Genomic DNA, 26,784 nt, shown 5'->3' with positions numbered 1-26,784 from the left:
TAAAGAAGGACATTGAACATATTGTTCAAAGCAAAAATTTTCAACAGGCCTGGACGGCTCAGAAGTCAGTTTAGCACTCAGACTCTTTTTACGGCAGTTGTTGCAATACATGCAGAATGTGGATTGTTTTGCTGACATAAGCAAGACTTCCCTTGAAAAAGATGTTGTCTGCATGGCAGCTTCTCTCGCACCAAAACTTGTATACAACATTTAGCATTAACGGTGCCCTCAGCTCTGTGCAAGTTACTCATGTCATGTGCACTAATTCCCACCAATACTATCACAGCTGCTGGCTTTAGGTCTGTGTGCTGACAGTAAGCTGAATCAGCTCTTCTTTAACCCAATGGAAGAATAACATTTCAAAATTTAAACTGTTTAAACATTTGATGTCTTTATTATCTTTCCAAACTTTTGGAAAGATATAGGGTTATATTTCAATTATTCCCATGGCACAGCTGACATGATGAAAACCGTACAGGCATAAAAATATCTAGTTTTTTTCTTAAAGTTAAAAGTGTCTATAAAGCAATAACGGTAGCCATAGTGAAAAATGAAATGTGAAAAATCCAGGACTGTAGGAACAACGGAAAAAAAAGTTTTATGTAAATACCATGCTAAATCAATCGAGTGGCCCTTTAAATTTCTCCGTTTGTGGAAACATTAGTGACTGATTTCTCTACTTAACAAGAACTTTCAGCATCCCATTTTAAAAGTTTGTAGTTTATTTTAACAGAACAATACTTATCAGCACTGTTTTGGAAAGATGTAACCACTGCAATGCACTGTATTCAGTGAAACTCATGCCATAACTGTAGCTTTGTAGACGTTGTCATTGGTTATGTCTTCAATAATAACACTATAAAACAAGCTTAAAGATGATTAATTATACAAAAACAAACAAGACCAAAAAGCAACAATGGGAAATGGACAGCCCAAGAACAAATCACAAAAAAAGAATAGAAATAGCATAAATAGGCAAATAAACCCTTCAAATACCAAGTTAGACATAACAAATCATAAAGAGTAAATGAATATATATGAACAATTTGCCAAATTTGTACAAATGAAATCTTACCTTTCTTTAATGTTTTTTTAAAATTGTATTGCAATCTATTTCAGAGGCCTTTAGATCGTTGGCTTACATTCATCATTTTCTGCTCTTCTTATAGTGGCTCCTTATGCAATGTATTTCTAAAACTATTTATCTACCTCTAAGGCAAAGTATTTACACAGAAAAATATATCTTATTTCAGAGAGATCTGTAAGATTCGTGAACCATGCCAACAAAAAATATTATTATTATTATTATTTTTAGTTCTACAGTGATGGCATCTTACAGTTTGCCAGTAAGGATCTAAAACGTGTATTTACACCAGCTTTTCATGTCTAACTGCAGTCTCCATGTTCTCATGGGGACGTTGGAAAAGGGGATTTCCAAGGTGGGGATCGAACTGGTTCTCACTCTCGTGAGTATGTCATAGTGATGATTACCCCCCTTTCAAGTAAGGGACCATTCCCTCAGGACTGGCCCGTGCAGGCTTAACCACGCCGTCAATCATGTTTATTTTTAGCAGGGGTCTCAGAGGCTGCCATTCTGTCTGCAAGGTTAAAGACCGTCCGCCCCAGAGGAGATATTGCAGCACTGACTGAGTCACGGTACTTGGCTCTATGGCTCTCAGGTTCACCGTGTTGCTTAATTAGGACATCCCGGAAGAGTGTCGCCGGTGCTGCTGTGCACAACTGAGGGACGGGGCGGGGAGGCAGGACTGGACAGGCAGCAGCGCACAACCACGAACCAGCACCGGGAAATACAGACAAATACGACTAAACATCCCGACAGAATTTTACTGCAGACCAGGGTAAGGAGATCAGCTGTTTCCCTATAGGATGGGTTTTTAAACTGAATGAATCAAATTAGAGGAGCAGTGGGGGGAAGTCGTGCCTTGGGTGAGTGGGAGGGTGCGTCTTTGCGCTGCGCGTCCAAACATCTTCACCTGCTCACCGTTCTTCTCATATTTCTGTGGGGAATTGGTACAACATGAGAGCACGTTGGGCTAATTTCTTCCTTTCACTCGTTTTATTTCGGTGCATGAGATCTGAGGTGTTGGTGAAAGTCTTGTCAGCATGCCAGTGACAGGTAATCTATAAGGCGCTCTGCCCACCTTTGGCCTGCGAGGTCCTGATGAGCACATGTAATAAACCCAAATCCTGCAGATCTTTGAACAGTTTTCAAGTTGGACACAACGTTTTTGTGGATTTTTTTAGGATTTAGGAACTTCAGCTCAAATTTAATTGAACTAAAAGTTTAGCTTCATCGAAGTTTCACCAAATTTTTTAACCAACATGGATAAGATGTGATTTCATAACATTTAATCAGTTTATTGTCTACCCTGTGTCACAGTTAATGTGTAATTATGGCACAGTTTTGTTCATATCTTTTAAAATTAAATGATTTTCCATGACTGCATGGACATTTTTTTGGTGTAATTTAGCAGGTTTTTCCTCTTCCTCTATCTCCACGTGGTCCTGGAGTACAGCACGGGATACAGAGACCTATATTAAAAGATCTTACAGGAGGCCCAAAGCAGCAAACAGCAGGCTGTGGCCCAATATAGCCCCAAAGATCAGATACCAGTCTGGAGGATTCAGGAGACACATGCAGGGTCAGGGTGAAGTCACTCAAATCTTTCCCCTGCAGGAACATGTCTGCTTTCACAGCTGTTTTTTTTTGGGGGGGGAGGGGGTTGCAGACACTAGGGCCCACCTGCAACAGAATAGTTTTCATGTAATGGAGTCTACAGTAAAAAATGAAAGTGATTCACACGACCACAACATTTTGTTTTTCTGGTATTTGTGCCACATCCAATATTCCTGATGCAGCCCCCCTGAACTCCTCATTGTTTCCAGGTTTTTTGTGATAGGCTGAATGAATTCATTCATACAATATAAAAGACCACAGCAAAAGTTAAAAAGAGCATCACTTGGTGCGTTTTTGCATTGCCATGGAGAATTTGGCTGACCGACAATACAATCAGCGTAAACGCTGGCTGGTTCTGCTTCATGGTTTGAAATCAAATTGTGACCAGAGCAGTAGGAAGTTTTTAGCCTTGAGCTTATTTGGCCTCTATTTACAGTCCAGTCTCACAGTAAAACTTGAAATAGTCACAAAAAACTTGATCCACTGATTTGTGTCCATAGATAGGAAATTTTTTTTCATGTTACTGGACATACAATATGACTATGAACAAACAAAGTGCCACTGCATATCGTGAAATAGTCATGAAATTACTGTTGTCACATTTAAGGGGCGACTAAATCTGCATTTGGAGGTCGGAGAGGTCGAAGGATGGAGCTACACACATGACTGTTAAACCTGCCAACTGTGTTCCATTCCTGTTCCAACTCATTTACACTTTTTTACATTTACACAGTTCGGCTTAGTTTGGAAAATATCATGGCGTGCTTTAAAATAGATTAGTGAAATTAAAATTAGAATAGCAAATCAGATCCAATTTATTTTTTCCTGAGTTATTATGTGCCGAGCCCCACACCCTCAGATAAGTACAAAAATACAAATAATGTAAAAATACAAAAAGAATTTAAAAAAAAAAGGTGTTGGACATACAAATCAGAAATCCTATTTAAACACAAGTTGTGGTGGCTGATTCAGAGAAAAAAAAAAGATTTCGTGTTCATCAGCACAAAGACAGTTTTTTATTTCATAGCTTTTTCACGTTTTACCACGAGACGGGGCTGCTGTTTAACATGAATCTGAAGCCGCCGGGTGGGAAAAAAACAGTTTCATTATTGATTCATTTGCCGATGATTTTCTCCATTAATGAGTTGCATATTTTTACGTTAAAACCATGAAAATAAAAGCAAACGCCACAATTTCTCGATGTTACTTATTTTGAAATATTTAACTTTCTGGAACCATCAGATGTGACTTTGCTGATGATACCCATCACCTGTTAGACCTAATGTTACAGCTCTGATGGGAGTACATAACTTTCTTTTTTTCAGTCTGAGCTCACGGTACCACAGACACGCGTCATTATAAAATGTCTTGATAGTTGTTACAAAAACCTTTAAGAAAAAAATAACCAATGTTTGATATATCAATTACAAAGGATTCATTGGAGCAAACAAAGCCACACAGTGGGCTTAATATCGTAAAAAAGTAACTCAATGATAATGAGTTTTCAATTTCTAATTGCCACCTGCAGAGGTATTGACTGTTATCAGCATTTTATTAATATATTCCTACAGTAGTCAATAAGGTCTCTAGACATATCAATCCAACTGTTCTTTCATTTCCTATTCGGTGCACAGTTAGAAATATGATCCCAGAATTTTTGTAGATTTTTATTCAATGTTTTTGTGTCATTAAAGGGCGTTTGTTATTTCTTGAAATGTTTTATTTATTCATATAGTGGTGTTTTGTATATCAACCAGCTATAAATACCTAAAGGAGTCCATTTTTTAAAGGATTCTTGGTTATTGCTCAAAATAAATCTTGTTGCTCTTGGTCCAATTCCATGTCCTGATTAGTTTCAGACTTGTTTTTGCTCCTCTGGTTTCTGGTGTTGCCTGTGAGCTGTTGTTGTGACCCACAGAGTAGAAATAACATGTGAGTCCTGCAACAGGCATGTGGCACTGCTGGGAGATTTCTCATGAGAGATGACTTGATGACCCATCAGGACATGTTATCTGCTCGTAGCATATAATTACTAGACATAATTTACAAAGATTGCAGAGATTACCAAGACAGGGAACAACATTCAGTCGGAATAGGTGGCATATTGTTGCAGAGTTTCTGTTGTTTTTTTCAAAAGATCATTTTGTAAAGCATATAAAATCGTCTAGAGCTCACTCCACTAGACTGTACTGCAGGTCGCAGGTGACAGATTAGAAACTGTGTGTTTCCTCACAGTAGTTTGCGTAAGCGTACAGTCGGTTGCTCGTCTGAATTCTTCTTCTGTTGACTAATGAATATTGGAAACGGGCCTGCATGGCCGGACAGTGAGACTTATAGCTGGTCAGTGTTAAAAAGGGAGCTTGAGTGCGGTCTGTGTCACATTCCTGACTGTAATGTTGTTTACTTACTGTGTGTTAATGGTTAGTTAGGCAAAATAAACCAAAGCAACAAAAGGATTTGACTAAAAAAAAAAAACACAAGCGAATTTGTTGCATGTTTAGCTTTTGTTTGCGTTTATCCATTTTTATTCATTCTATCTGATTTTCTTCCCTTTGGCTCTTCCTGTTGATTATATCTGACAATATTCTATGTTTCATCAGGGTCTCTTTATTTGCTCCCACTGCTTTTTTATTCTTGGACTGTCCTCTCTGCCTGGTATGAGTTTCCACCCTCCTTTAATTTAATTATGTGATTTGCTCCTGTGACTCCTTCGGAGGACCAGATAGCTGGAACTCGAACAGTGACAGTGCTCATATGCAAGTAGCTGCTCTGGCTACATTTAGTTTCTATGAAAATCAGGACAAACTGTTTGGAAAGGTGAAATTTGAATCTGTCTGGGTTTGGTGCTCAGAACCTAAAAAATGTTTAAAGTAAAAAAAAAAAAGAAAAATCACAGACGACCACATGACTTCTAAGACTTCCAAAATCACTGTGTATTCTTAAAGAAGCCATTCCTGTTTTTGCTTTTAGGTTTGTCACCATGGAGGGTTTGATGCACCGGCTTGAGCGAGCTGTGACTCGCTTGGAGCAGATGTCCGTCACGATGCAGGCGTCCAACAGCATGGCTAATGGGAACTGTGTCAACGGTGTAGACGGAGGCAAGTCTGTACTGAAAAACTGCTTAGACGCTGAACCAAATACGGACATTAGAACTGAGAAAATGGACTCCACTCTGTTTGCTTCTGCTCTGTTCTTAAGTCAATTGAGCAGACTTCTCTCTGTTTCCAGGTCTGTCCCAGTGCGTGGAGGCCTTCGACTCACTGCTGAGAGGTCCAGTGTCAGACTACCTGAACTACAGCCGAGCTATAGGAAGCGAGGTGGAAAAGCATGTAAGTCCAGATAAGAAGAAAGCCGTTCCTGTGAATAATGAGTAACTTGTAGACAGTCCCCATGGCACCAGCTGCTATAGACAGCTGCGGCCGTACAAATGTGCAGTTACAATATAGCAGGTGTGCTGAAACAGATTTGGATCAGTTTTCAATGGGCTCTTCAGTAATATTTACACATTCAAACCTTTTAAACACCCTTTGGGCTCTTAGAATGCCTGCTACTGTAAGAAGAAGACAGCTCTTAAGAGTTTGGTGTGTTCACAGGTATGATTAGAAAAAAGGCTGGTATGAGAAGACTCGACGTTTAAAGCTTTAGAAAGTTTCAGACTCAACTCTCTCTCGACCATCAGCAGCCATCATTCAGTCGTAGCAGCTACCCAGCATTTTCAGTCATTTCTTTGTGATATAAAAAAGAAATGGCAGATAATAAGAACAACAGGGTTCCAGTAGAGGAATCAGATAATTGCTTGTAGAATTGTTAAAAAGAAAGAAAACTTCTTGCAAGAGAAACGAGTGAAAATCCTCCAAGAACAAGAACTCAAAGACTCTTTGTGGAAGTATTTACAAGCTGTGATGTTGTCAGACAGGTGTTGCCGAGTCTTGACAATGCAGTGTGTCCAGACTTTTCCATGACACTCATTTCCTTTTTGTTATTTTGACGCTATAATAGGAGGGTGGAAAAAAACAAAAGTATTCCTAGTTAGAATATTAGAAACAGACATGTTTCAAAATATTTCAGCATTTACTTACTTAGCTGTTCACTGCAACAGAGATTTTAGCCAACTTTTGCACCTCACTGTATCATTTTCATAACTTTTTGGTTTGAAATGTTTATATTCTCTGGAATAACTTGTGAATTAGTCTACACATTTTGTTGCTGTATACTCTCATATCTGTGCAGTGGAGCTGAAGTCAGATGCCTGTTAGCATGACTCCTAAATGTAAGACAATTTGCCTACCAGCATCTCTGAAGCTCACTGATTAACACTTTATATTTCTTTGTTTAACCTGTACAATTCCAGCAACATAATTACAGTATAGATATGAGAAAGATAGAATCTTCCCACATAACTCTCTCGAACAAGAAGTGAAATTACCCCTGAATGAACATCCTCTGATTCTGTGTCTAATTTATGCTTATCTTCCAAATTAGATGCAAAAGAAGGAAAAGCTCTTCAGAATGGTTCCTCTTTAAAGGGGTCATTGTTGGAAAAAGTGGAGCCGGCCTTTATCTCACGGGACACAAAAGTATAAACAGACAGGATTGTCCAACTCTAGATTTCACTTAGATAGGCACATCTCTGGAAAACTAAAGGATACTGTTGTGTGTGTATGGGAGGTCCATGGTTCAGAGGTAGGAAGGCAGTATGTAATAGCAATGGTTTCCTGTCTTCTACAAAGCCAGGCATGGGAGTACGTTTGACCTCTTACCTTAGATTCATTACTCAAACTGCTAGTGGCGCACAATTTCCTATTTGGTAATGACCTGCACTCCCATTAGGACTGTACGTTTGTTTTATTGTAAGCCAGATGGCAGTAATAGTTGTGTTATGTCCTTGGAATTGATCCAAAACAAAAGAGAGGCCTCCAAAACAGAGGAGTAGAGGCAGTCAGGAAACGTAAAACGCAGAGTGCTTATATTTCCTTTGTGCTACGAGAGGATCTCTATCTCTGTGTCCCATCACTAAACGGGTTGGAGGAGGGAAATGTGTGTGACTGAGAGGTACTTTCTTTAAGTTTGTTGAGATCCTTATTTGGAGAAAGCCTCCCTGGTGGTTCCCTCGGCCCACAACGGGAGGTCTCAGACACACACAGGACACTGGCTGGGACTAACCCAAACTGAGTGTGTGTTGTGTGCATGTCAGTCAAACAGAATCACAGACTAGATTTCTGTAGCTGAGAGAACATGGTCTCTGGCAACATCAATGAATGTTTTTTTAGAGTGCTTTTTTAGAGTGCCCTGTGTTTTTCAAGATATGACACCAGTCATAACCTGTCTGACTTTGCTCTTTGTGACCGTCAGGCAGAGATGGTGAACAACGCACTGCAGACTCAGAGAACTTTCCTCAAGGTGGCTGCCACATACCAGGAACCTGCACAGGTACAACAACAGAAAGTTACCATGGTAACCCAATGACAATGTGACTGATGCCCTTTGATTATGACCACAGTACAAGGAGTTGATACCACACAGTAGTGTTGCGCGGGCCGATGATTTTTACGGCCCGCCCCAACCCGACCCATCACGCAGCTAACCCAGCCCGCCCGACCCGAAAGATTACACAATGATTTTTAACCCGACCCCACCCGACCCGCTTAAAACATTTTTTTAAATGAATAAGTATTTATTTATGTAGGCCTATTAAACACAAATGAACTGTCTGCGGCCGCGCAAGGGGGTGCGTAATGTCATAGGCTGCCAAAAGCTGCGCGCATTCACCCTTAATTTCCCTTGCATCAATACAGTTGCTACTCTAAAGTCTTGACCGCAGCACATCCATCTGACGATTATGGTTGTAATTCCACTTTTCATTGCCACATCAGACACCCAAGCTCTGTGCATGTCATATGAATTTAGAGAGAGAGAGCTTCACGTGAGTAGGCTGCCTGTTTGCTTGCATTCTGCGGTCTTCAGCATTGGTGCCGTGCGCAGGGGGAGAGAGAGCAAGCACACAAGTGCAGACGCTGTCAATTGGCATTCTGCTGTCTCGGATGTGCGTAGGTGTGATTTTAACGGTGTACTTATGATAACTGTCTGTGATCTGACCCGACCCGACCGCAACCCGTGGATTCTAAGAAAATAATGGCATGACCCCACCCGGCCCGCGGGCTAGCCCGAGGGTCCCGCCGGGCTCGGGCCGGCCCGCGCATCACTACCACACAGAGTCTATATGTTACCAGAAAATACTGATGAAATGAAAGTTTCTTGCCAACTATTTTGTAAACTGAAACTAACCACTACAGTTATCTAAGTGTTTCTGGCCATTAACTTGTTAACAGTAAAAGATTACCATATATATTATCTCACTACCATTACAGATTGCCTTTGAGAGCTCATACGACAGAGATGTTACCATGTGACTTGAAACGATCATTGTGATTGGCTGTGGGATGGTCGTGTTGCGACCAACAGCTAAGCTGCACAAGCCTTTTGCAGTAAATTGGAGAGAATGAGCCACAGTGCAGTTCTCGTGACATTCAGGTCCAAATTGCATTAAATGTTTCTCATTTAACAGCAGCCCGACTGGGACATAAACTGTATCTCTATCTGCTGTGTGACAGCCCGAGTCCTCCCCTCCTCTGTTCCCCAACAGGCCGGAGAGTTCACAGAGGGATTACTCTGCTCTTTGACCAAGAAAACGCTAATACAACACATTCCCAACATGATCACGTATAGAGGAAAAGGGGGTGGGAGAGAAAGCTGTGTGTGTATGAGAGAATCAATATGATATCATCCCTTTGGCCTGCTGTTTGTGTTGTGTGCGTTTTAGTGTCAGAGGGTCCACAGAGCCCACCAGGAAGTGATTACTGCCTGACTGTCAGGTCACTGGTTGGGAGCCGGTGAAAAGAGTATTCAGTGATAGTCAGAAATACAAACAAGGACAGATTTGGGGTTTTACACAGACAGAGGAACTGAAACACCAGAGAAGTGGCAGAGAGCAGAGTGACGAGAGCGGCGAGGAGGCGATATTTAGCTTCACTGGATAAATCCCAAACAAAACACGGGGAACTGTCATTGAGCCTTGCACTTTGTTCAAGTCTTGCTTCAACCATGTAGCAGCCTCTGATAGCCTCTTACATTATTAGTCTTTATGAACATGGAACATGATCAAGTCTGATGTTATAAGCTTGCAAGAGTCCTGTTCAGAATTTGTCAAAATATCTTCAGCAATAAATGCAAATGAACCAGTTTTTATACTGAAAAAGTATTGATAAGATATGTAAAGATATTGAACACAGCAATAAAAGATCATAAAAAAGTGCAGACGTAAAATTTACCCCCCAATCCAGGTTTTTAATCTGAATTTAGATCAGGTACTAAAACAAAAAATAAGAAAGGAGGGCTCCTCTGTTCTGAACTTTCATGGTTTATATGACCTGAATTACCCCCTGAATGATAGTTTTACTGAGTAAAAAGCTGTTAGGACTGTTTCTTGTTCAGTTTCCCACTATGGTGAAAACAAGATGACTGTACGAGAGCATCAGAGATGCTATTGAATAAATTCAAAGGCTACGAGTCTCCAAGAGATCTTAGTAATCCTGTTTGAACAGTTTTTAACATTATCAAAAAGTCTCACAAACTGTTGAGAGGCATCCTGGATGCAGTGCTACGAAGAAACTCAAGGAGAGGGCTGTGAAAGTTGATGAAGATTGGGGAAAAAAAACACACCACATTAAAAAGAAAAACAACTGTAAGATGACTTACAATGAGCAATCTGGAGTGTTGTAGTTTCAGCTCATACCTTACACTGCATGCCACAGAGCTCCATGAGTGAAGACCAAGGATGATACAACTGTTGAAAGAAAGGCACGAAAAGACAAGACCTATGTCTACAAAAGACTTAGATAAGATTCACAGTCTGTCTGGGATAGTGTTTAAACTTTATTTAAGAAGTGAAGGTGAAAAGGAAACAACAACCTTTTAACAGTATAATACAATAAGGCGGTATTATGCTGTTGGGCTGCTTTGCTGCCTCCGGTACTGGAGGCACTAAATGTTTAAAAAGATTACAAAAACATTTTTGGATAAAATCAGTTACCTAGTGTCTGAAAATTTTATTTGACAGAAAGTTCTTGGATCATGAAATACCCTGGAGCACACATCTAATGGCACAAAAGAATGTTTGAAAAGGAAAAGATGGACTGAATGTGTAGACTGGTCACCAATGAGTTCTGACCTGATTTTCTTTGAAAACTTTTGAAAGAGAAAGAAAGAAGAATTTTACGACCGCAGAAAAGACATCTTTGAAATTTAAAGAGTTTGAATGCAGCAGAACGATGAAAGAAACGTCTTGAGGACAGAAATAAATAGATTCTTTAATAATGCCAAGGGAAATTCTAGTGAGATATATTGAATGTTTAGAGGTGGCAGTTATTTCCAAAGGTTTACCGCTAAATATCAGTGACAGGTGCATTCACAATTCTGAAGATATTCTGAGGGGCAGGTATTGTGACTTAATGTATGACATTCAGGGGTACCAGTAATTCTGGGAAGGATTGTAACACACTAAATTTTCAGTTATTACGTCACACATTTTTGATAGTTCACCAAGAAAAGTGGTGAAACTTTCAGCTTAAAAACCTGAGGCGTGTATGAGAACAGTGTGTCTTGTGCTTCATTCATGTCATGTTTTGGATGTATGGGATGACACGTCATGCTTCATGTGCAATGACTGTGTACAGTAGCACCAAATCCTTTAAATTTTGTTGCACAACAGCCACCTGATGATAAAAGACATCGACATTTGTTTGACTTTTTGGGCACTGGAACAGGGGGTACTGCAGCTTAGAAAGGTTTCAACATCAGTTCTCTCTATACGCAGTCAACATGACCTAGAAACCTTTCGATGCACACACACACACACACACACACACACACACACACACACACACTTATCTCACAAACTTCTGGCCTTTCTTTCCAGCACAGCCCTGTTGTGCTCTCTGACTTTTTATGGGCATGTTCTATATTTGAGCCTGTTGTCAGAGTGTGTGTGTGTGTGTGTGTGTGTGTGTGTGTGTGTGTGTGTGCGTGTGTGTGTGTGTGTGTGTGTTTGTATCAGAGAGAGAGAGAGAGAGAGAGAGAGAGAGACAGTGTGTTAAACAAAGAGACAGGGGAAAGCAGAGAAAGTAGGCGTTTCTCCCTTATGTGACCTCAGGTTGGCCTGTTAACATGGATGTGTGTGTTTGAGTTGCTGGTTCTTGTCGTTCACACACACACACACACACACACACACACACACCTTCAGAGCATTACAAATTCTCCGACATTGTTGTTCCCCTCTCTGTACCTTAGATCCACAGCTTGTATAGGAAGTCAAGGCCTGTGCTGTTATAACACTCTGAGCTCAGTGCATCAGATAACACAAGCTGACATTTTTTATCCTCTGTGTGGGCTCATTCTTTATGTCTGATTCACGACTGTCACATCTCTGCCTCAAACGAATTCTTATTGATGTAATCACATCTCAACTGTGTGTATAAAGCAAAATCTGCCTGAGATCTGACAGAGTAGCACTTTTTCGTCCTGATAAGAAAAAAAAACATTGAGTTTGGGAGTTTGTATTAATATCCCTGAACAGGTTGTGTCTCCATGTCCCACCGGTTCTATGTGTACATGCAAAGCAGTATTCAAATGATTGACCTCAATCTAAATAAGACAATGTTTCAATTATGATCTGCACGTGAACTGCGGATTGGATACACCATTAATATCTTCTATATGCTATTGTGATAACTGCACCCATCCAAAGCCTTCATTATGTCCATATTATTCAAAGCATGGAACATTAACACAGGTTCTTCCTTCGCTCCACACTTGTGTCTCCTCTTTGACTCACTCTCCTTGTTCTGTACAGAACTTCACTGCAGTCATTGTTGCCAGAACTTTTGCCAGAAACAAGCAACCCAAATCTGTGAAAACAAGGCCAAAACAAATAACAGTTTTCTTTAAAAACAAGCCGAAAGTTGCTTAAAATGAACAGATCTTGCAACTCTGGAGCCAAGAAAATGCATTGTAAATCAGCAGAATGGGCTGCAAGATGCTGTGAAAGATCCAGTAGGATGTAATGTTCTAATTAAGGTGTGTACATCTAGTTCTAGGGCGAGCGTCCAGGGTGTACCCTGCCTCTCACCCAGTGATAGCTGGGGTAGACTCCAGCTCTAATTTGATTAGTGCTTACTCTGAATATGGCTTTATTTGGTTTAGATTTATCAAACACCGCTGTTTAGATGGCAGTGCCTTGTTCAGAGTGAGGTCTTAATTGGGTTAATATTGGAATATTACTGTGCATGTAAATGCTGATCTGAGCTCCACTGCAAAAACATGAGCATCTGACCAAGATTCACTGATAGATCTGATTGCAATGTGGGTGCATTGAAAGCTCAAGAGGACACGTCAAAACTGGAATTTAAACATTTTGTATCTGTTTTGAAGTTCTAGTGTATTCATTAGTATACATGGCAAACTACCAGCAGAAATGTAATTTACTACTGTGTAGTCACATGAAGAAAATAAAATGTTACCTTACTTGTTAGATATACAACATTAAAAACAAGAAAATGGGGGAAAAAAGCAATTTTTTTGCTGCTGTATTAAGGTTTAAAATATTGTATATTGGAATTCTAGTTTGAGTATTTAAATCTACAGATAGGGTGGGTCTTCATCTTCAGAGTCCACCATGTTTCACTGCCGTGTACCTACAGCAACCTAGAAGAGACAAACGCACTGGCTCCAGAGAGGGCCTTTCATCTATGTTTTTGCATGTTTTTTCCATCAAGCATGGAAGGGGAGGGTGAGTTGGGGAGGTGTTCAGTTGGTTACAATCTGCAACTTTGTAACTTCATGCAAAGCTCTGATGAGAGCTTAGTTTTATTTTGCTTGATATTTATGATATAAATCATAGTGGAGTCAGAACATCTTTCCAGCACACCGACCTTCCCATGTATAGGCAGAGAAGACTTATATGTGCTTTAAGATGTACACAAAAAGGCCAGAAGTTTGAAAACACCACCAGCTTTAGTTTCCTCTGAAATTAAATCGTGGAACAAAAAATAATCAGATATTTGAGAAAAAGTTTAAGAAATCATTGAAAGGGTTCAGTCCAATGAAAATGCAACTGTCCTTGAAGCTGTTGTCCTGTAACTCAGTCAGAAAGGCTTTTCACTTAGACACCTCTGAGTCCATTGTGTTTTTAGGTCACTTGGATCTCTTCCTGGCACAGTTTCCTTCACTAGAACCATTCTTTATTGAAGGGAACTGTACACACCAACATGCTGACAGTATGTGCAGCTTTTCATAAGAAATTACCTCTGCAGTTAAAGCGTGCTATAAGGATCTGGCTGTTTTCCTTTATCAATTCCTTGTTTCACTTGTATTATGAAAGGGGAAATTGGCCTCCTGCATGTAATATTGTCCAAGTACAGTTTCAGAGGGTGTAGTAACAGAGTCCGTTTTACACAGGTAGAGGGTTTGTAAGTCTCGTCTGTCTCTTGTTACCTGAATTTGATCTTTTATGTGGAAACTCTTTTTGGTTTTGGTAAGCTTAGCTACCACTTCCTTTTCTTCTATCCATTTCGAATCATTCACTGGACTTGAACTGCTATGATTTGAGTAAAACTTGTGGGAAAAGATACAGAGTTCACAAACAGCTGAAGAGTATTTAACGAAACGGGGACTTCAGCTCCTGTTTTGAAATGTACAGAAATAAGCCAGAAAGCTTACAGTGTATGTCGAAACAGGGCTCTTTTGCACCTGTTTGTCATCCTCTCTTGAATTTCTATCTTCTCTCTCACTGTGCTGCAGCTACAAAACTTAGTGAGGGGAAGTCCACACTGTGTCCCAGGCTCTGACTCAGAGAATGCAAGTCGTACTTTCACCGAGACGACGATATTGTGAGAGCCAGACAGCTCAGACTAAACTGATCCGTACCCATTCTGCTTGTCGAAATTAGCATTTACTTTAGTTTTGTATATTGGAACAGTTTATAGTACTGAACTTGAGTATTTTTATTGAGCATGTTATTACCTTTTAATTAAAGTAGAATGAATATAAAGGAAGAGAAGTGACGTAGATATTTTACATCTCTGTGTTTGTTTGACAGTTGAAACAAACTAGTTGGTTTGCAGGCTGTAATATTAATTAAAAGCAATAAAAAAGCTTTTCAAGCATTGCTTCAAACTACAAGTTATTTTCCCTTTGACCCTTTATATTTGAATGCTGTTCACATGTTGCTGAAATAAACCTTTTTTTTTTACCTCTAAATACATTTCTCTTATTTATCTAATAAAAATGAGTAATTGCATAAAATTGAATAACAAAATAGAGATAACAGCTGCTAATTGAATTAAGACAAAATCATCCTGAATTAAGTATGGTATCTGAAAGGGGAATAAAAACAGCTGAAGAAAGAGAGAGAGGCACGTCTATTTCAGCTCATGGAGATCATGTGCATCTGATTGGGGGAAGAATTTGTTGGATAGTTTACTCCTGCTTTTATTGCTGCTGCGCACGCAGCCATGAAATGTTTGAAGAAAACAAACTGCAGTGCCTGAAAGTTTGTGAGAATTTTCCAGATGTCTGCATACATTTTAAATCGTTGTTCTCAAAGTACTTAATCACACCAAAATAAAACAAATTAGACTAAAGTATAGAATGTGATAGAATATTGACAGAATAAAATGATCTGATGCAAAACATCAGGTTAACAACTAGGAGAACCACTCAGATTAGCAAAAAATGTACCGATACAGTTAGAGTCAGGGGTTTTTAATCAATGGGAAAGGGAATCAAATGTGGGCGTGTGCCCTGGTTCATTCAGAGAGCAGGAATATATGGGATTTATCAAAGGTTAAGCTTCACAACACATGTGAAGGTGTATCATAGCAACATAAACCATCTTGAAATGTTAGACTTCACTAATCCTTAGTCAGACTTTGTATAGATGGAGGAAATTCAGGTGCATTGTTATAATATGTCATTCTATGATGCTGGCTTATAAACAAGTAGCACATACTGTGCAAAGAGGTGAGAGGGGCATAGACACTCCCAAACATGGGAATTATATTTGAGTCCAACCTTCGCTCATCTGTTTGTCCTTTTTATTTGTCTTTGTTTTGCCTTTCAGTTTTTATTTTGACTTCCTTCACTTTACTTCTGTTCTACTTTGTTACGCATTCAAAGTACGTGCTTGGGGTTAAGAAAACCTCATGGTTAGCTATTCAGATATTCAATTAAAAATCTTATTGCTGACAGGTACTCTGACATTTTCCACGATGGCATGGCAATACTTGTCACAAAAGTTATGCCCCAGCGGGGACCTCTGTTCAAAAGCAATGCAGTGGGCTCCTGAACAAGCATCACCATATGATAAGTTTATACAGAGTACATGTTGATGGAGAAATGAAACCATACAACACATGGGCAGTGAAGCATCAGGTTTACATCATTGAACATATCCCTACCGCCCCCTTGAAAATACACTTTTTCTCTGCTGTTTTTTCATCACTTTCTCATGTGAATAACACAAATCAATTTTGCACAGTTCATTGGCAACAAATGTTTCACAGTGCACTAAGCTCACTGCAGATCAGAACAAATAAGCTACTGCAGCAATTCACCAAAGAAACACTGTGTTCCTAAATCTATCTTAGAGCCAGCGCGTGTGTAATTGGTAAACTGTAAACACTTGAGTTGCAGTAAGCCTTACAAGGCCATAGGGATCTCCCCATGAACAGTGGAATGTTTGAAGGAATGGAGCGATGGGGAAAGAGAGAAGAGAGCTGCAGGGCGAGCTATACTGTAGCTGAGATCTGGAAGTTCCAATGGAAAAAAAATCTTATAAAATTAGACGCTGTCCTGAAGCCCAGTTTAGGGCATACTGGGAGGCACCAAGAGCAGAATGATGAAGGTACACAGTGGAGAAAAAAATCTGTGGCATCTGAAACATCTTTAAGAGATGTAAAAAAGAGTTTATGTTTTAATAATAAAGGTATCTAGTGACTGCACGGTGGTGTGGTGGTTAGCAACGTTGCCTCACAGCAAGAAGGTTCCAGGTTCAACTCCCGGCTGGGGCCTTTCTGTGTGGAGTTTGCATGTTCTCTCTGTGTATGCGTGGGTTCTCTCTGGGTACTCTGGCTACCTTCCACTGTCCAAAAAAAAACATGCATGTTAGGTTAATTGGTGTCTCTAAAATTGTCCTTAGGAGTGAGTGTGAGTGTGTATGGTTGTTTGTCTCGTGTGGCCCTGCGATGGACTGGCGGCCCGTTCAGGGTGTACCCTGCCTCTCGCCCATTGCCTGCAGGGATAGACTACAAAGTAGATGGATGGTAGTATCTAGTGATGTCTTCTAGTCAATAGAGTTACAATCTACCAAATTCATGCTTCTCACCTGACAAATTTCCATCCCTCTGCTGTCCTGTTTTCTTTAATCTTCCCCTCTGCTCCTGCAGACGGAGCTCCAAGACCTGCTGAAGCCAATTTCAGATCACATCCAGGAGATCCAGAATTTTAGAGAACAAAACCGTGGCAGTTCCCTCTTCAACCACCTCTCAGCTGTCAGCGAAAGCATCCCTGCTCTGGGATGGGTGACTGTGGTAAGGAGGAAATAAAGAGTGCATTACATCCTTTGTGAGTAGATACTGGTCACTGAAAAAAGAAGGAAGTACACATGCATATAAACAAATACTCCTCTTGATGATTAACTTTAAACAGAATTTTGTTCTATTGGTTAAACGCTTATGAAATGATGGAAGAAAACCAAGTCTACACTTGAGGCTCAACAGACTTTTGAATGAAAATGTATAAACAGCTAAATTACAGATAGATAATAAATGCAATATTTTTATTTCCCCATCAGTAGAAAATCTGAGGATTTTCCGACTAAATATTATTCAGATAAAGATGAAAGGTAATTTTCTTCAGGACTTAGATACAAAACTTTGAACCTGTCTCTGGTCTGTGTTAGTTTCTGTCAGGAGAGCACTTTTTCCCACAAGATATCATTGTGAACATTTTTACTATTTTTACTCTCAAACAAAGACAAATGCGCACTTGAAAAGGGGGGTTTATACTTCTGTCCCGATACAAAAAAAAAAAGGTTTCTTATTAAAGTTTGTCTTTCTCTGTTTCAGAATCAGAAGCCTGGTCCCTATGTGAAGGAGATGAATGATTCGGCCACCTTCTACACCAACAGAGTGCTGAAAGAGTACAAAGAAACGTAAATATGCCTGATGGGTCTTCGCAACACTTGTTAGCTCGTTGTTAGCTTCTTTGGGCTTGTTTTCATGCTTTTTATTGATATTTGCTCAAACATGGAGACTGTATGTATCGATAAAGAGATAAAGGGAATGGGACACATTAAGGGACCTGGACCAGAATTGAACTGTGGATTTTGATATCTGATACGGGTCATAGAAATATGTGGAATAGTCTCCAATAAACCAGTGTTTATAACTAAAAGTTTTCCTGTTAACTTTTTATCAAAGTGTTTCTGATATTGTAGTTTAATTTATAAGAAAGGAGCTATGTAAAAACTTATGCCTGTCCCAATGCTGAATAAAAAGTAAAAAATAGATCCAGATCTATATCAACAGCAAAAATATATATCACTTAATTTGGGCTATGGTCTGCCCCTGGTAAAGCTTCCATGCAGATCTGTCCATTACTCCATCTCACAAACAGAGCAGAGACAGATATGCTTCATTCAAAAGTCGTACCTTTCTTGTTAAATCTGTGTGAGAATCACATACTGGGGTTTCATGGGGAGCTATGTGCAGAGCTGTTTCTTGTCTTGGAGCCGTGGCTTCCTGGAACTTTGCTCGCCTGGCAAAATTAAAATAATGACTTTAGAGAACATGCTTTAAAAAAGATCAGCAATATCAATTTTCTCATCTAATGCGATGCAAACATCTTCTATCAGCCTGTACGTTTAGTGCTAAATGTCAAAACTAATCTGTTATTCAGAGATTGCATACATGATTAAACAGAATTTCTAATTTTGCACAAACACAAATTTGGAATTATTCCTGTACGGATTTTACAGGGATGAGTACTCCATCAACTCAACCACAGCGGTTGCCTCTGTTGACAATTATAGGTTATTTCTTTATAATGGGGATAAATGAACCTAAACTGACCTGCGACAAGACTAATGACTTGCAGTCCATTAGATTGCTGTGCTGAAGTATGTATTTCATGACAAACAACTTTTTGATTCACTGCATTCGTGCCAACAGAAATAATAGATTGATGTTACGCCACTGTATCACAAACTGACTTGAGATGAAGTCGGTCTTCATGTTCATTTCCCCCGTTTTAATGTAACCATCATAACTTTGTTTTCTCCTCTCATACTCCTTCCCCACCCTTCTAGTGACAGACGCCATGTGGACTGGGTGCGCTCCTACCTGTCAATCTGGACTGAGATACAATCCTTCATCAAACAGCACCACACAACAGGACTAGTGTGGAGCAAGACTGTGAGTAGACAAAGACTGTCAAAATAAGATTGCTTTTAATCACATTGATCTAAATGGATGTTTTTTCTTAGTTTTTTTCGGTTCCTTATTGTTATACTATGTCAAACAAACTATCCTCTCATACATGTGCCTGTACTTAGCTTTGTTTTCATTTAGTTTCTGTTCACAGGCCTTGATATTTTTACATACGCTACTTTTTTGCGTACACTTCCATTTTTAGTTATGAAGCAGTCAGTTACATAAAACCCTGCAGAGAGCATGAGTGAATGAATGAGCTTATCCTCAGTGGCTGCACACCACAGCTCTCTGTCACTCCCACACACACTTCTGGTTATGGATGTCTGCTCTGGGACTCCTCAGCATCCACCCACAATGGATCCCAGATTTTATGATGGCTTGAAAACAAATCTTTTAACGCACACTTGACCTCTTTCTCTTGTTAGTTAGAGGGGTATCTCGTGAACTACAGACCTGCACTGACAGAAGCACTCTTTCTGAAATAGCTGTGACACCCCTCCTTTCATTAATATTTAGCAAATTACACGAGGAAACATGCTTGTTTGCTCTCTTGCTAAAAGAACTTTGCAAGAAGTTGCCTGGCTTTCTCCAAATGCTATAGTGTTTGGATGGGTTCAGCAAATTAAACACAGCCAGTTCATTACTGAACTTTAGAGGTGCGGGCAGCTGCTTCCTTCTGTTTCCTCTTAAAAGGCAGAAGTTTTCCTTTAATGTGATGATGAAAATCTGACTAATGCTCAACAACTGTGCCCACATGTGTTTTTTGAGTGCAGAAACTTGAGAACCTGCAGTGTCTGTGTGTGTGTGTCAGCTGTTGCCCCTGCTGTCAGACGACAGAGCTGATGTGTGGATGTGAGGGTCAGTATGTGTGCGCACAAGGACGGGAGTGTGTTGCGCTAACAGGTGGTCCTCCGGGTTTACTTGAATGGAGGTTTTCTTTACAGAAGGACCCCGACAAAGGGCCTGTGTACACACGCGGCCTGTGCCGTAACTTAAACCGCAGGGCTGGTCCCTGCTCAGCACAGCCGTCAGCTGCTGCTCAGATAGGGGTTTAATGACAAGCTTATTCTCTGCATGCACAGGCTGACATATGGATACATGTAAATACACACTCAGACACACCAACTGTAACGTTTGTTCCTATTGCTTTAGACCTGGCTCGGGGGGGGGGAAAAGGAATCAAGTTTCTGTAAAAATGTCTGAAATAAGGAGACACAGAAAAGATCTGCTTCAGACAATCAGGATTACTCTTGTGAATGTCACTTTGAGTACAGCTTGAGTTAGTGAGCTGCCAAATATTTGTTCCAGCTGTCCACTGTGGGCTTATTGATAACCAGCTTCTGGCTTGTAGACTGTGTTAATGAGGTGGGTGCGAGAAGTGAACTGAACAGAAATATGTATTAATTTATGCTCTTATTGATCTGCCGATTGTTTACCAGTATGAATTAATTGCTGGAGTTTTTAAAAAGCCATAAAAGTGAAAATATTCACCACAGAAAGATAAGTTGTATTACTTTTTAACTGAATTGCACAGCAATGGAGTTTCCAAGTAAATTTCTCCTTTGTGTTAAGCAAGTCTTAGATTAATGTTGACCTTCGTAAAACCGGCTTGAAATAAATGTGTTGACAATAACTGGCTTAAAAAGAATGTTGAACAGAGACATACTCATACAGAAATGGAGCGGAGAACAACTTCAGATGTCATTTATTTAGAGTTTAAAAGGAAGTTTAAAAGGATGTGATCTCAGGTTAGCTAAGCGTTGAGCCACCGAGCATATTGAAGGATACAGAGGACAAGACAAGAAAGATAGAATCTGTCATTTATATGATAACAGAAATAGATTTAAGTATTTACCAAATAATTATGTTTATTCTCCATCTATGTTTAAGTTGGTTCTTTTCATGCAGCCTTAGAGCACAAAAGATATTAGTAAAAATTAAAAACTTTTTTAATCAGTTGTGCCCGATATCACTCTGCCTGATATATTGTAATTTAGTTGTTTGTACTCCATACCACTTTATGAGGTCATGACTGAGACAGAAATTAAATGAATGAAAAGTTTAATTGCTTGTTTTGTATTGTATTGTTATCATTTTGTGCTGTACAATGTTAGAATAAGTAGCAAATGATCCAATTTGGAAAGTGGAACCAAGTAATTGCATGTATTTAGGGTAAATTTTGCTTGAAAATAGAACAGAGTTGAATAGAATCGACTTTATTGTCATTGCACACCAGGGTGCTCCAGATTTTTAAAAATTGAAAAGAAAAAAAGAAAGAAGAAAATCCAAACAAGTATATTTTGGCGCTTAAAGTTTGTGAACACACATGCAGAACCACAAAAGTAGTCAGACAGTTTTACAGCCATGCATGAACACACGAGCACACACACACTGGATCTAATCCAGTGGTATGCACTGAGCTGTTTAGTGTAACAGTTCTGCATTGTTCAGCAGCGATATGTGCGACACATGTGCCTCATGTCTAGGGTCAAGTCTCGGGTCTCAGAAGCACATTAAGTGACAATTCGACCTCCTGAAATCGTGCGATAGGTGTTTGGGTCCCTGCTGCAGTTTGACTGTATGCAGCTCTTCGGTTGAGCTAAAGATGATGTTTTTTACAGAAACACCAGAGCTAATTATCGGACTTGAAACACCTCATTCCAAACTCACTGTTCTGCCAAACATTGTTCACTCAGAACTTAAGTCTAAAGCTGAGGAGAGGAATCAAAAGTTTTTTGCGCTAGATTTTGTTTAAATGACGTTTAATTACATACAGGGAAATTTAAGCGACCCACACGTGCACATGACTAGTGTGAATCTATTTGTGTTTAGAAGCCAGCTGCACACCACATGCCAATTCCCATTTCTTCAGTACAACCAACTTGCTTCATGTTTCCTGTACACTACTCCTCCTGCTGGACTTTCTTATTATGGCAGCTGTTGTTAGTAAAACACCTGTCACGTCTTTCTCCTGATCAAAAGCTGACAAACCCAGTATTCAACGCTGCCATCTTAACATGGACTTCCTTCATCTCACAGGGCCCCATTGCTCCTGCTTCTCTCTTTGACTCCCCCCCAGCTTCCAGGGCTCCCTGTCCACTGCCTCCCCCTCCTCCCCCCGGCCCTCCTCCAGTCTTCACCGATGACGAATGCAAGCCTCAGGCAGACAGTGCAGCAGCCCAGCACTCGGCCTTATTTGCCCAACTCAATCAGGGCATGGACATCACAAGAGGTGTGTCCACACCTGGGCCAAAAGAGTCAAAGACTGTCCAAATAACAAAGACTCATTGTATTTTTTCTAACATCCTTGCTCCTCGTACTTTCCGTGTGTAGGTCTGAAGCATGTCTCAGATGAGCAGAAGACCCATAAGAACCCCGGTCAGCGCTCTCGAGCATCATCAAGCAAAAATAAGGGCCCAACACCTGTTAACTCTCCCAGAGGAGTTGTCCAGAAAAGACCCCCTCTGCTGGAGCTGGAGGGAAAGAAATGGAGGGTGGTATGTTGAACCTTAATTATCAGTGATTATTTGATCCCCCTTTACTAAAATCCTATTCCCATTCCCATTCCTACATTGCAGACATTTATCATCAGACTCATAAATCAAACCGTTAATTCAGGTCACCCAGTCTTACATCTGTGTGACAAATAGGTTGAAACTGTTCCATTGTTGCTGCAGGAAAACTTTGAGCAGAAACATGACCTGGTGATCGAGGAGACCGAGTTGAAACAGGTGGCGTACATCTTCAGCTGTAATAACTCCACCGTGCAGATTAAAGGAAAAATTAACTCCATCATTGTCGGTGAGCTGACTGCAAACAGAGCTTAAAACATACATTTCCGGTTAAAGTTCTTCTCATCCTGATTGTTTATTGCTCTCCTCAGACAACTGTAAGAAGCTGGGTCTGGTTTTTGAGAACGCTGTTGGGATCGTAGAGATTATCAACTCCAAAGCCATCCAGTTACAGGTGAGGAAATGTTTGCAGAAGGGTGTTGAAACCATTTTTCAGATTCTTCATTCTTCATCATTTTACCAGTAGCAGGGTTTGCAGTGTCACCAGAAAGTGCCAGAAGATTTTGTCTTGTTCTGTGTCTTTCTGCAGGTGTTGGGAACAGTTCCCACTATTTCCATCAACAAGACAGAAGGCTGCCAAGTCTACTTGAGCAAGAACGCTCTAAACTGTGACATCATCAGTGCCAAGAGCTCCGAGATGAATATCCTGATACCAGAAGGAGAAGACGATTATGTGAGTCTCTGAGCAAGAGTAGAATTAGGGAGGCGAAAGAGACAACAGCTTAAATGTAAACAGTACCTGAATTTTTTGTGTGGCGTCACTGTGTTGCAGACACACTTACGGCGATCTTCTCGGTTTGTTTTACAGAAGGAGTTCCCTGTCCCGGAGCAATTCAAGACCGTTTGGGACGGCTCCAAACTGGTGACGGAACCCACAGAGATCGCAGGCTGATTGAGCATCCCACCCATTTCTGTCCAGCTGATTTCACTATTCACATAAACAAATGAGGTTTCTAAACTAGGAACATCGGATTTACTCTTTTATCCTATATTTGTGACTTCATGAGAGCTTTCCCTAGCTACTTAAAACTGTTGACTGTAACACAACCCCATACTGTCATACCTCCGGTTTCAGTAACGCAAGCCTATGACATGGACCCTTAAGTGCCATAGCAATGTAGGCATTTATGCAACTCCTAAAAATAAGCAATATCATGGCTTTTGTCATCAATTCTTGTTATCCTGAAAAGCAGTTTCAAGGTTACTGTTAAAACTGTACTTTATACTTTATTAGCATCCACTGTTGTGCTTCATTGCATTTGCACATTTAAATTAGAGCATCAAATGGGAAATCGAACATACGTAAGCAATATTCAGCAGCCAAGCACACAAGAGCAAATAGACTACCTTTTTCTAGCTTAACAGCTGTATGTTAGTTACCTATTTTAATGTGTAGTGCACAAGTTATAGTAGTAATGTTTCTCATAGTGAAGTACGGTATACGCAGCATTGCTCTACATTTTTCTCATTAATAGCCACGGTTGTTAACTTTTGAGTCGTTAAAACTACATTTGGTATAATGAAGGAACTCATGAATGTAAAATGTTCAGGAGGGCTGCTGCAGACACAAAATAAATTGTGTAAAATAATTAAAAACATGGCTAATTTCTTGTATGCACTAAAAATGCATCATCAGTAGCAACATTCACACTTGAGCACTCCCTGTCTTTATATACCACTTTATTTTGTACTGAGATGTAGCATATGACACCAGCATCACGCAGATGACAGTGATACAGAACAAATGCATAACTTACATGGAAACACTTATGTAATGCTGTTTCTTTTTTCAAATAAAGTAAAAAGCTTAAAGTTCCGGCTTGTTAGTTTTATCTTGCATGAGAAAATAAAACAGGGAGACTCAACATCCTATGAAGAAGCTGCAGCATGGGAGGCAGAGAGAAAACCAAAAATCTCCATGAACATACAAAATGGCCTCAAAATCCGTATTTGTTGGACTAAAGCCACTGAAGGGGGCTTCTGGAATACATTTCAGTGTTTGATCACCATGTTTCCTTGAGAGTCTTGAGTAAAGAGCATTTCATCATCCTCCTCCTCCTCCTCCTCCACCATAGATTTGTAAGCACTCACTCTCATCACCTCAGTGCTTTGATTACTCTGATCTTTAAGAGGGCTCCTGGTTTGCAGACCTCCATGTGCGATCACCCTGAAGCCCTCAGAGTCCTGAGTAAACAACATGGCCCAACTGTTCTCGTCAACCTCCCTGCTTCGCTGCTGTAGTTTTTTAAGAGGCGAGTTGCTCGCTTTGGTCCACTTCAAGTCTGAGGGAACTTCACTTCCAGTTGCGCTCCTCAGGTGATCTACGTTTTTTTGTGGTGAAGTGCTTTTTGGGTCCGTCCATTTATCATTTGAAAGATGTCCAAGATGAGTGAAAGAAGGGTGCTTACTTGGGGAGTTAAAAGACCGCGGCCTGCTGTTCTCTTTCTCGTTTTCAATCTTAGAGGATGGAGGGTTTTTAAGAGGTTTTTGGGTTGAAGTTCTTCCTTCTACATCAATCAGATTCCCAAAGGCCTCATCACTTTGTGAGTAGTCAAGAAAACTTGACCAAGAGCTGCTGAAATTCTTTGCTGTGGTGGTTTTCTGATCAGTTAGGAAAATTTCACTTTCAGGGTACTGGCTATAGGTGAGCAATGGATCCTGACTCCATGCCAGCGGAGAAAGTTGACTGTCATTTGGCAAAGAGGCAGTACCAGTTGGCCTCCTCTTGCTTTGAGGTGGTTTACACTCCTCACCCTCATTTTCTTTAAATTCACAACATCCATTTAGTAAAGATGAGAGGTGTGTTGCCTGCTTCTGCCACAATGTTCCTTCAATCTCAGTCCCATTTTCAGTTTGCCTCTTATGACCCACACCGGGCTCACAGATGTCAGACATTTTAAAACTATGCCTTCGTTTTCTCACAGATGCTACTGTTGTGGGTGCAGTAAAGGTAGGTGATGACAGAGGCTGAACTGGATCCAGGTTCGGTACTTCAGAAGAAGACATCTTATTGAGGACTGTTGGGAGAGGGACAAAACAAAGCAAAATGTTAACACAAAATACAACTGTCAGTTTATACAGATCAAAAAGTCAACATTCTTTAGGTAGCTTATGACTGGGTTTGCTTAACAAGAAAAATTTCAGCAGACCAGAAGCTGCTCACCTCTTCGATGAGATGTGAAGAAAGTTGAGATAGAGCTTTGTTGGGTCTTTGGCATTTCAATTTTGGTCTGAGTGAAGTTGAGGGCCACAGCTAAACTGTATCCTCCACCTTCAGCGAAGGGGTTCAGCAGTTTGGAAATAGGGCGGGCAAGACGTTTCTGAAAAAAACAAAAACATTATCTTACTATGTCTGCAAGTCACTCAAGTTAATTACCTGTATAAAAGGTTAAGTACTGAATTATGTTGAAACTTTACTGGAAAGTTGCAATTTAGCCAGTGCTCGTTTTTGCTGTTACCTGTTTAGCTTTTCCCTTCAGTTGCACAGTGTCAAGCCAAACACCACATTCCTCTTGAGCGGGGCTGTGCAATGCTGCCTTAGAGGTCTTCATGGTAAAGAGTGAAGATCTGCTGGACATCAAATGAGGGCGGGGACATTTTTCATTAGCATAAATAAATTACCGCTAGTTGGTTGAACTACATTTTTATTTATTGAAGTCAATAAATACCATATATACATGAAAAGGCTAAACGAGACTTAATGTGATGACCGTTAAAGTACATTACTATTAACTGATAAAATAACGATAAACAACTCAGTGTTAGCTAATTTTGCTAGCAGCTAAGTACCATTATTTAAGCTCAACTTTAACACAATAGATCATATCATTTTCAGACTGAGCTCTTAAAGTTGTAAAGAAGTTTTTCTAGTTCTTTATTTTTTTTATCTTTCTTGAACTCACCTCACTTTAATAATGTTAACACAAGCTCAATTTTCTCTGAGCGATTCGGCTTGTCTGTTTGAGTCTGC

General features: G+C 40.1%; 2 protein-coding genes across 4 annotated transcripts; one reads left to right on the top strand and one right to left on the bottom strand.

Annotated features, from left to right (window-relative positions):
* Nucleotides 1–1,641: 1,641 nt before the first annotated feature.
* cap2 (cyclase associated actin cytoskeleton regulatory protein 2) lies at nt 1,642–24,626 on the top strand. Of its 2 annotated transcripts, XM_075449212.1 has the most exons (13): nt 1,642–1,859; nt 5,669–5,796; nt 5,927–6,027; nt 8,051–8,128; nt 17,197–17,340; nt 17,878–17,963; nt 19,119–19,224; nt 22,282–22,474; nt 22,576–22,739; nt 22,920–23,043; nt 23,126–23,208; nt 23,344–23,487; nt 23,623–24,626. In XM_075449212.1, exons 2-13 carry the CDS (start codon nt 5,679–5,681, stop codon nt 23,704–23,706), a joined length of 1,425 nt encoding a protein of 474 aa, XP_075305327.1. In that variant the 5' UTR covers nt 1,642–1,859; nt 5,669–5,678; the 3' UTR covers nt 23,707–24,626. The 2 variants fall into 2 exon arrangements, with proteins under 2 accessions (XP_075305327.1, XP_075305328.1); XM_075449213.1 differs by lacking the exons at nt 1,642–1,859; nt 5,669–5,796 and adding an exon at nt 6,929–6,968 and having other exon boundaries at nt 5,972–6,027.
* Nucleotides 24,485–26,784, bottom strand: aunip (aurora kinase A and ninein interacting protein). Of its 2 annotated transcripts, none has more exons than XM_075449215.1 (4): nt 26,717–26,784; nt 26,273–26,381; nt 25,978–26,134; nt 24,485–25,831 (listed from the first exon to the last, which is right to left on the bottom strand). In XM_075449215.1, exons 2-4 carry the CDS (start codon nt 26,363–26,365, stop codon nt 24,807–24,809), a joined length of 1,275 nt encoding a protein of 424 aa, XP_075305330.1. In that variant the 5' UTR covers nt 26,366–26,381; nt 26,717–26,784; the 3' UTR covers nt 24,485–24,806. The 2 variants fall into 2 exon arrangements, with proteins under 2 accessions (XP_075305330.1, XP_075305331.1); XM_075449216.1 differs by having other exon boundaries at nt 26,273–26,384; nt 26,717–26,779.

Source organism: Odontesthes bonariensis, chromosome 18 (assembly GCF_027942865.1).
Source record: "Odontesthes bonariensis isolate fOdoBon6 chromosome 18, fOdoBon6.hap1, whole genome shotgun sequence".
Classification (NCBI taxonomy): Eukaryota; Metazoa; Chordata; class Actinopteri; order Atheriniformes; family Atherinopsidae; genus Odontesthes; species Odontesthes bonariensis.
This window is presented reverse-complemented; position numbering and strand designations above follow the sequence as displayed.

What these genes read in the sequence shown, in the direction of transcription:
- cap2 (XM_075449212.1), top strand. Translation starts at nt 5,679, where the DNA reads ATGGAGGGTTTGATGCACCGGCTTGAGCGAGCTGTGACTCGCTTGGAG. An exon ending in TGTCAACGGTGTAGACGGAG is followed by an intron (nt 5,797 to 5,926) that starts GCAAGTCTGTAC and finishes CTCTGTTTCCAG; the next exon opens with GTCTGTCCCAGTGCGTGGAG. An exon ending in CTGAAAGAGTACAAAGAAAC is followed by an intron (nt 17,964 to 19,118) that starts GTAAATATGCCT and finishes CCACCCTTCTAG; the next exon opens with TGACAGACGCCATGTGGACT.
- aunip (XM_075449215.1), bottom strand. Translation starts at nt 26,365, where the DNA reads ATGAAGACCTCTAAGGCAGCATTGCACAGCCCCGCTCAAGAGGAATGT. An exon ending in TGAAGGGAAAAGCTAAACAG is followed by an intron (nt 26,135 to 26,272) that starts GTAACAGCAAAA and finishes TGTTTTTTTCAG; the next exon opens with AAACGTCTTGCCCGCCCTAT. An exon ending in CTTCACATCTCATCGAAGAG is followed by an intron (nt 25,832 to 25,977) that starts GTGAGCAGCTTC and finishes CTCTCCCAACAG; the next exon opens with TCCTCAATAAGATGTCTTCT.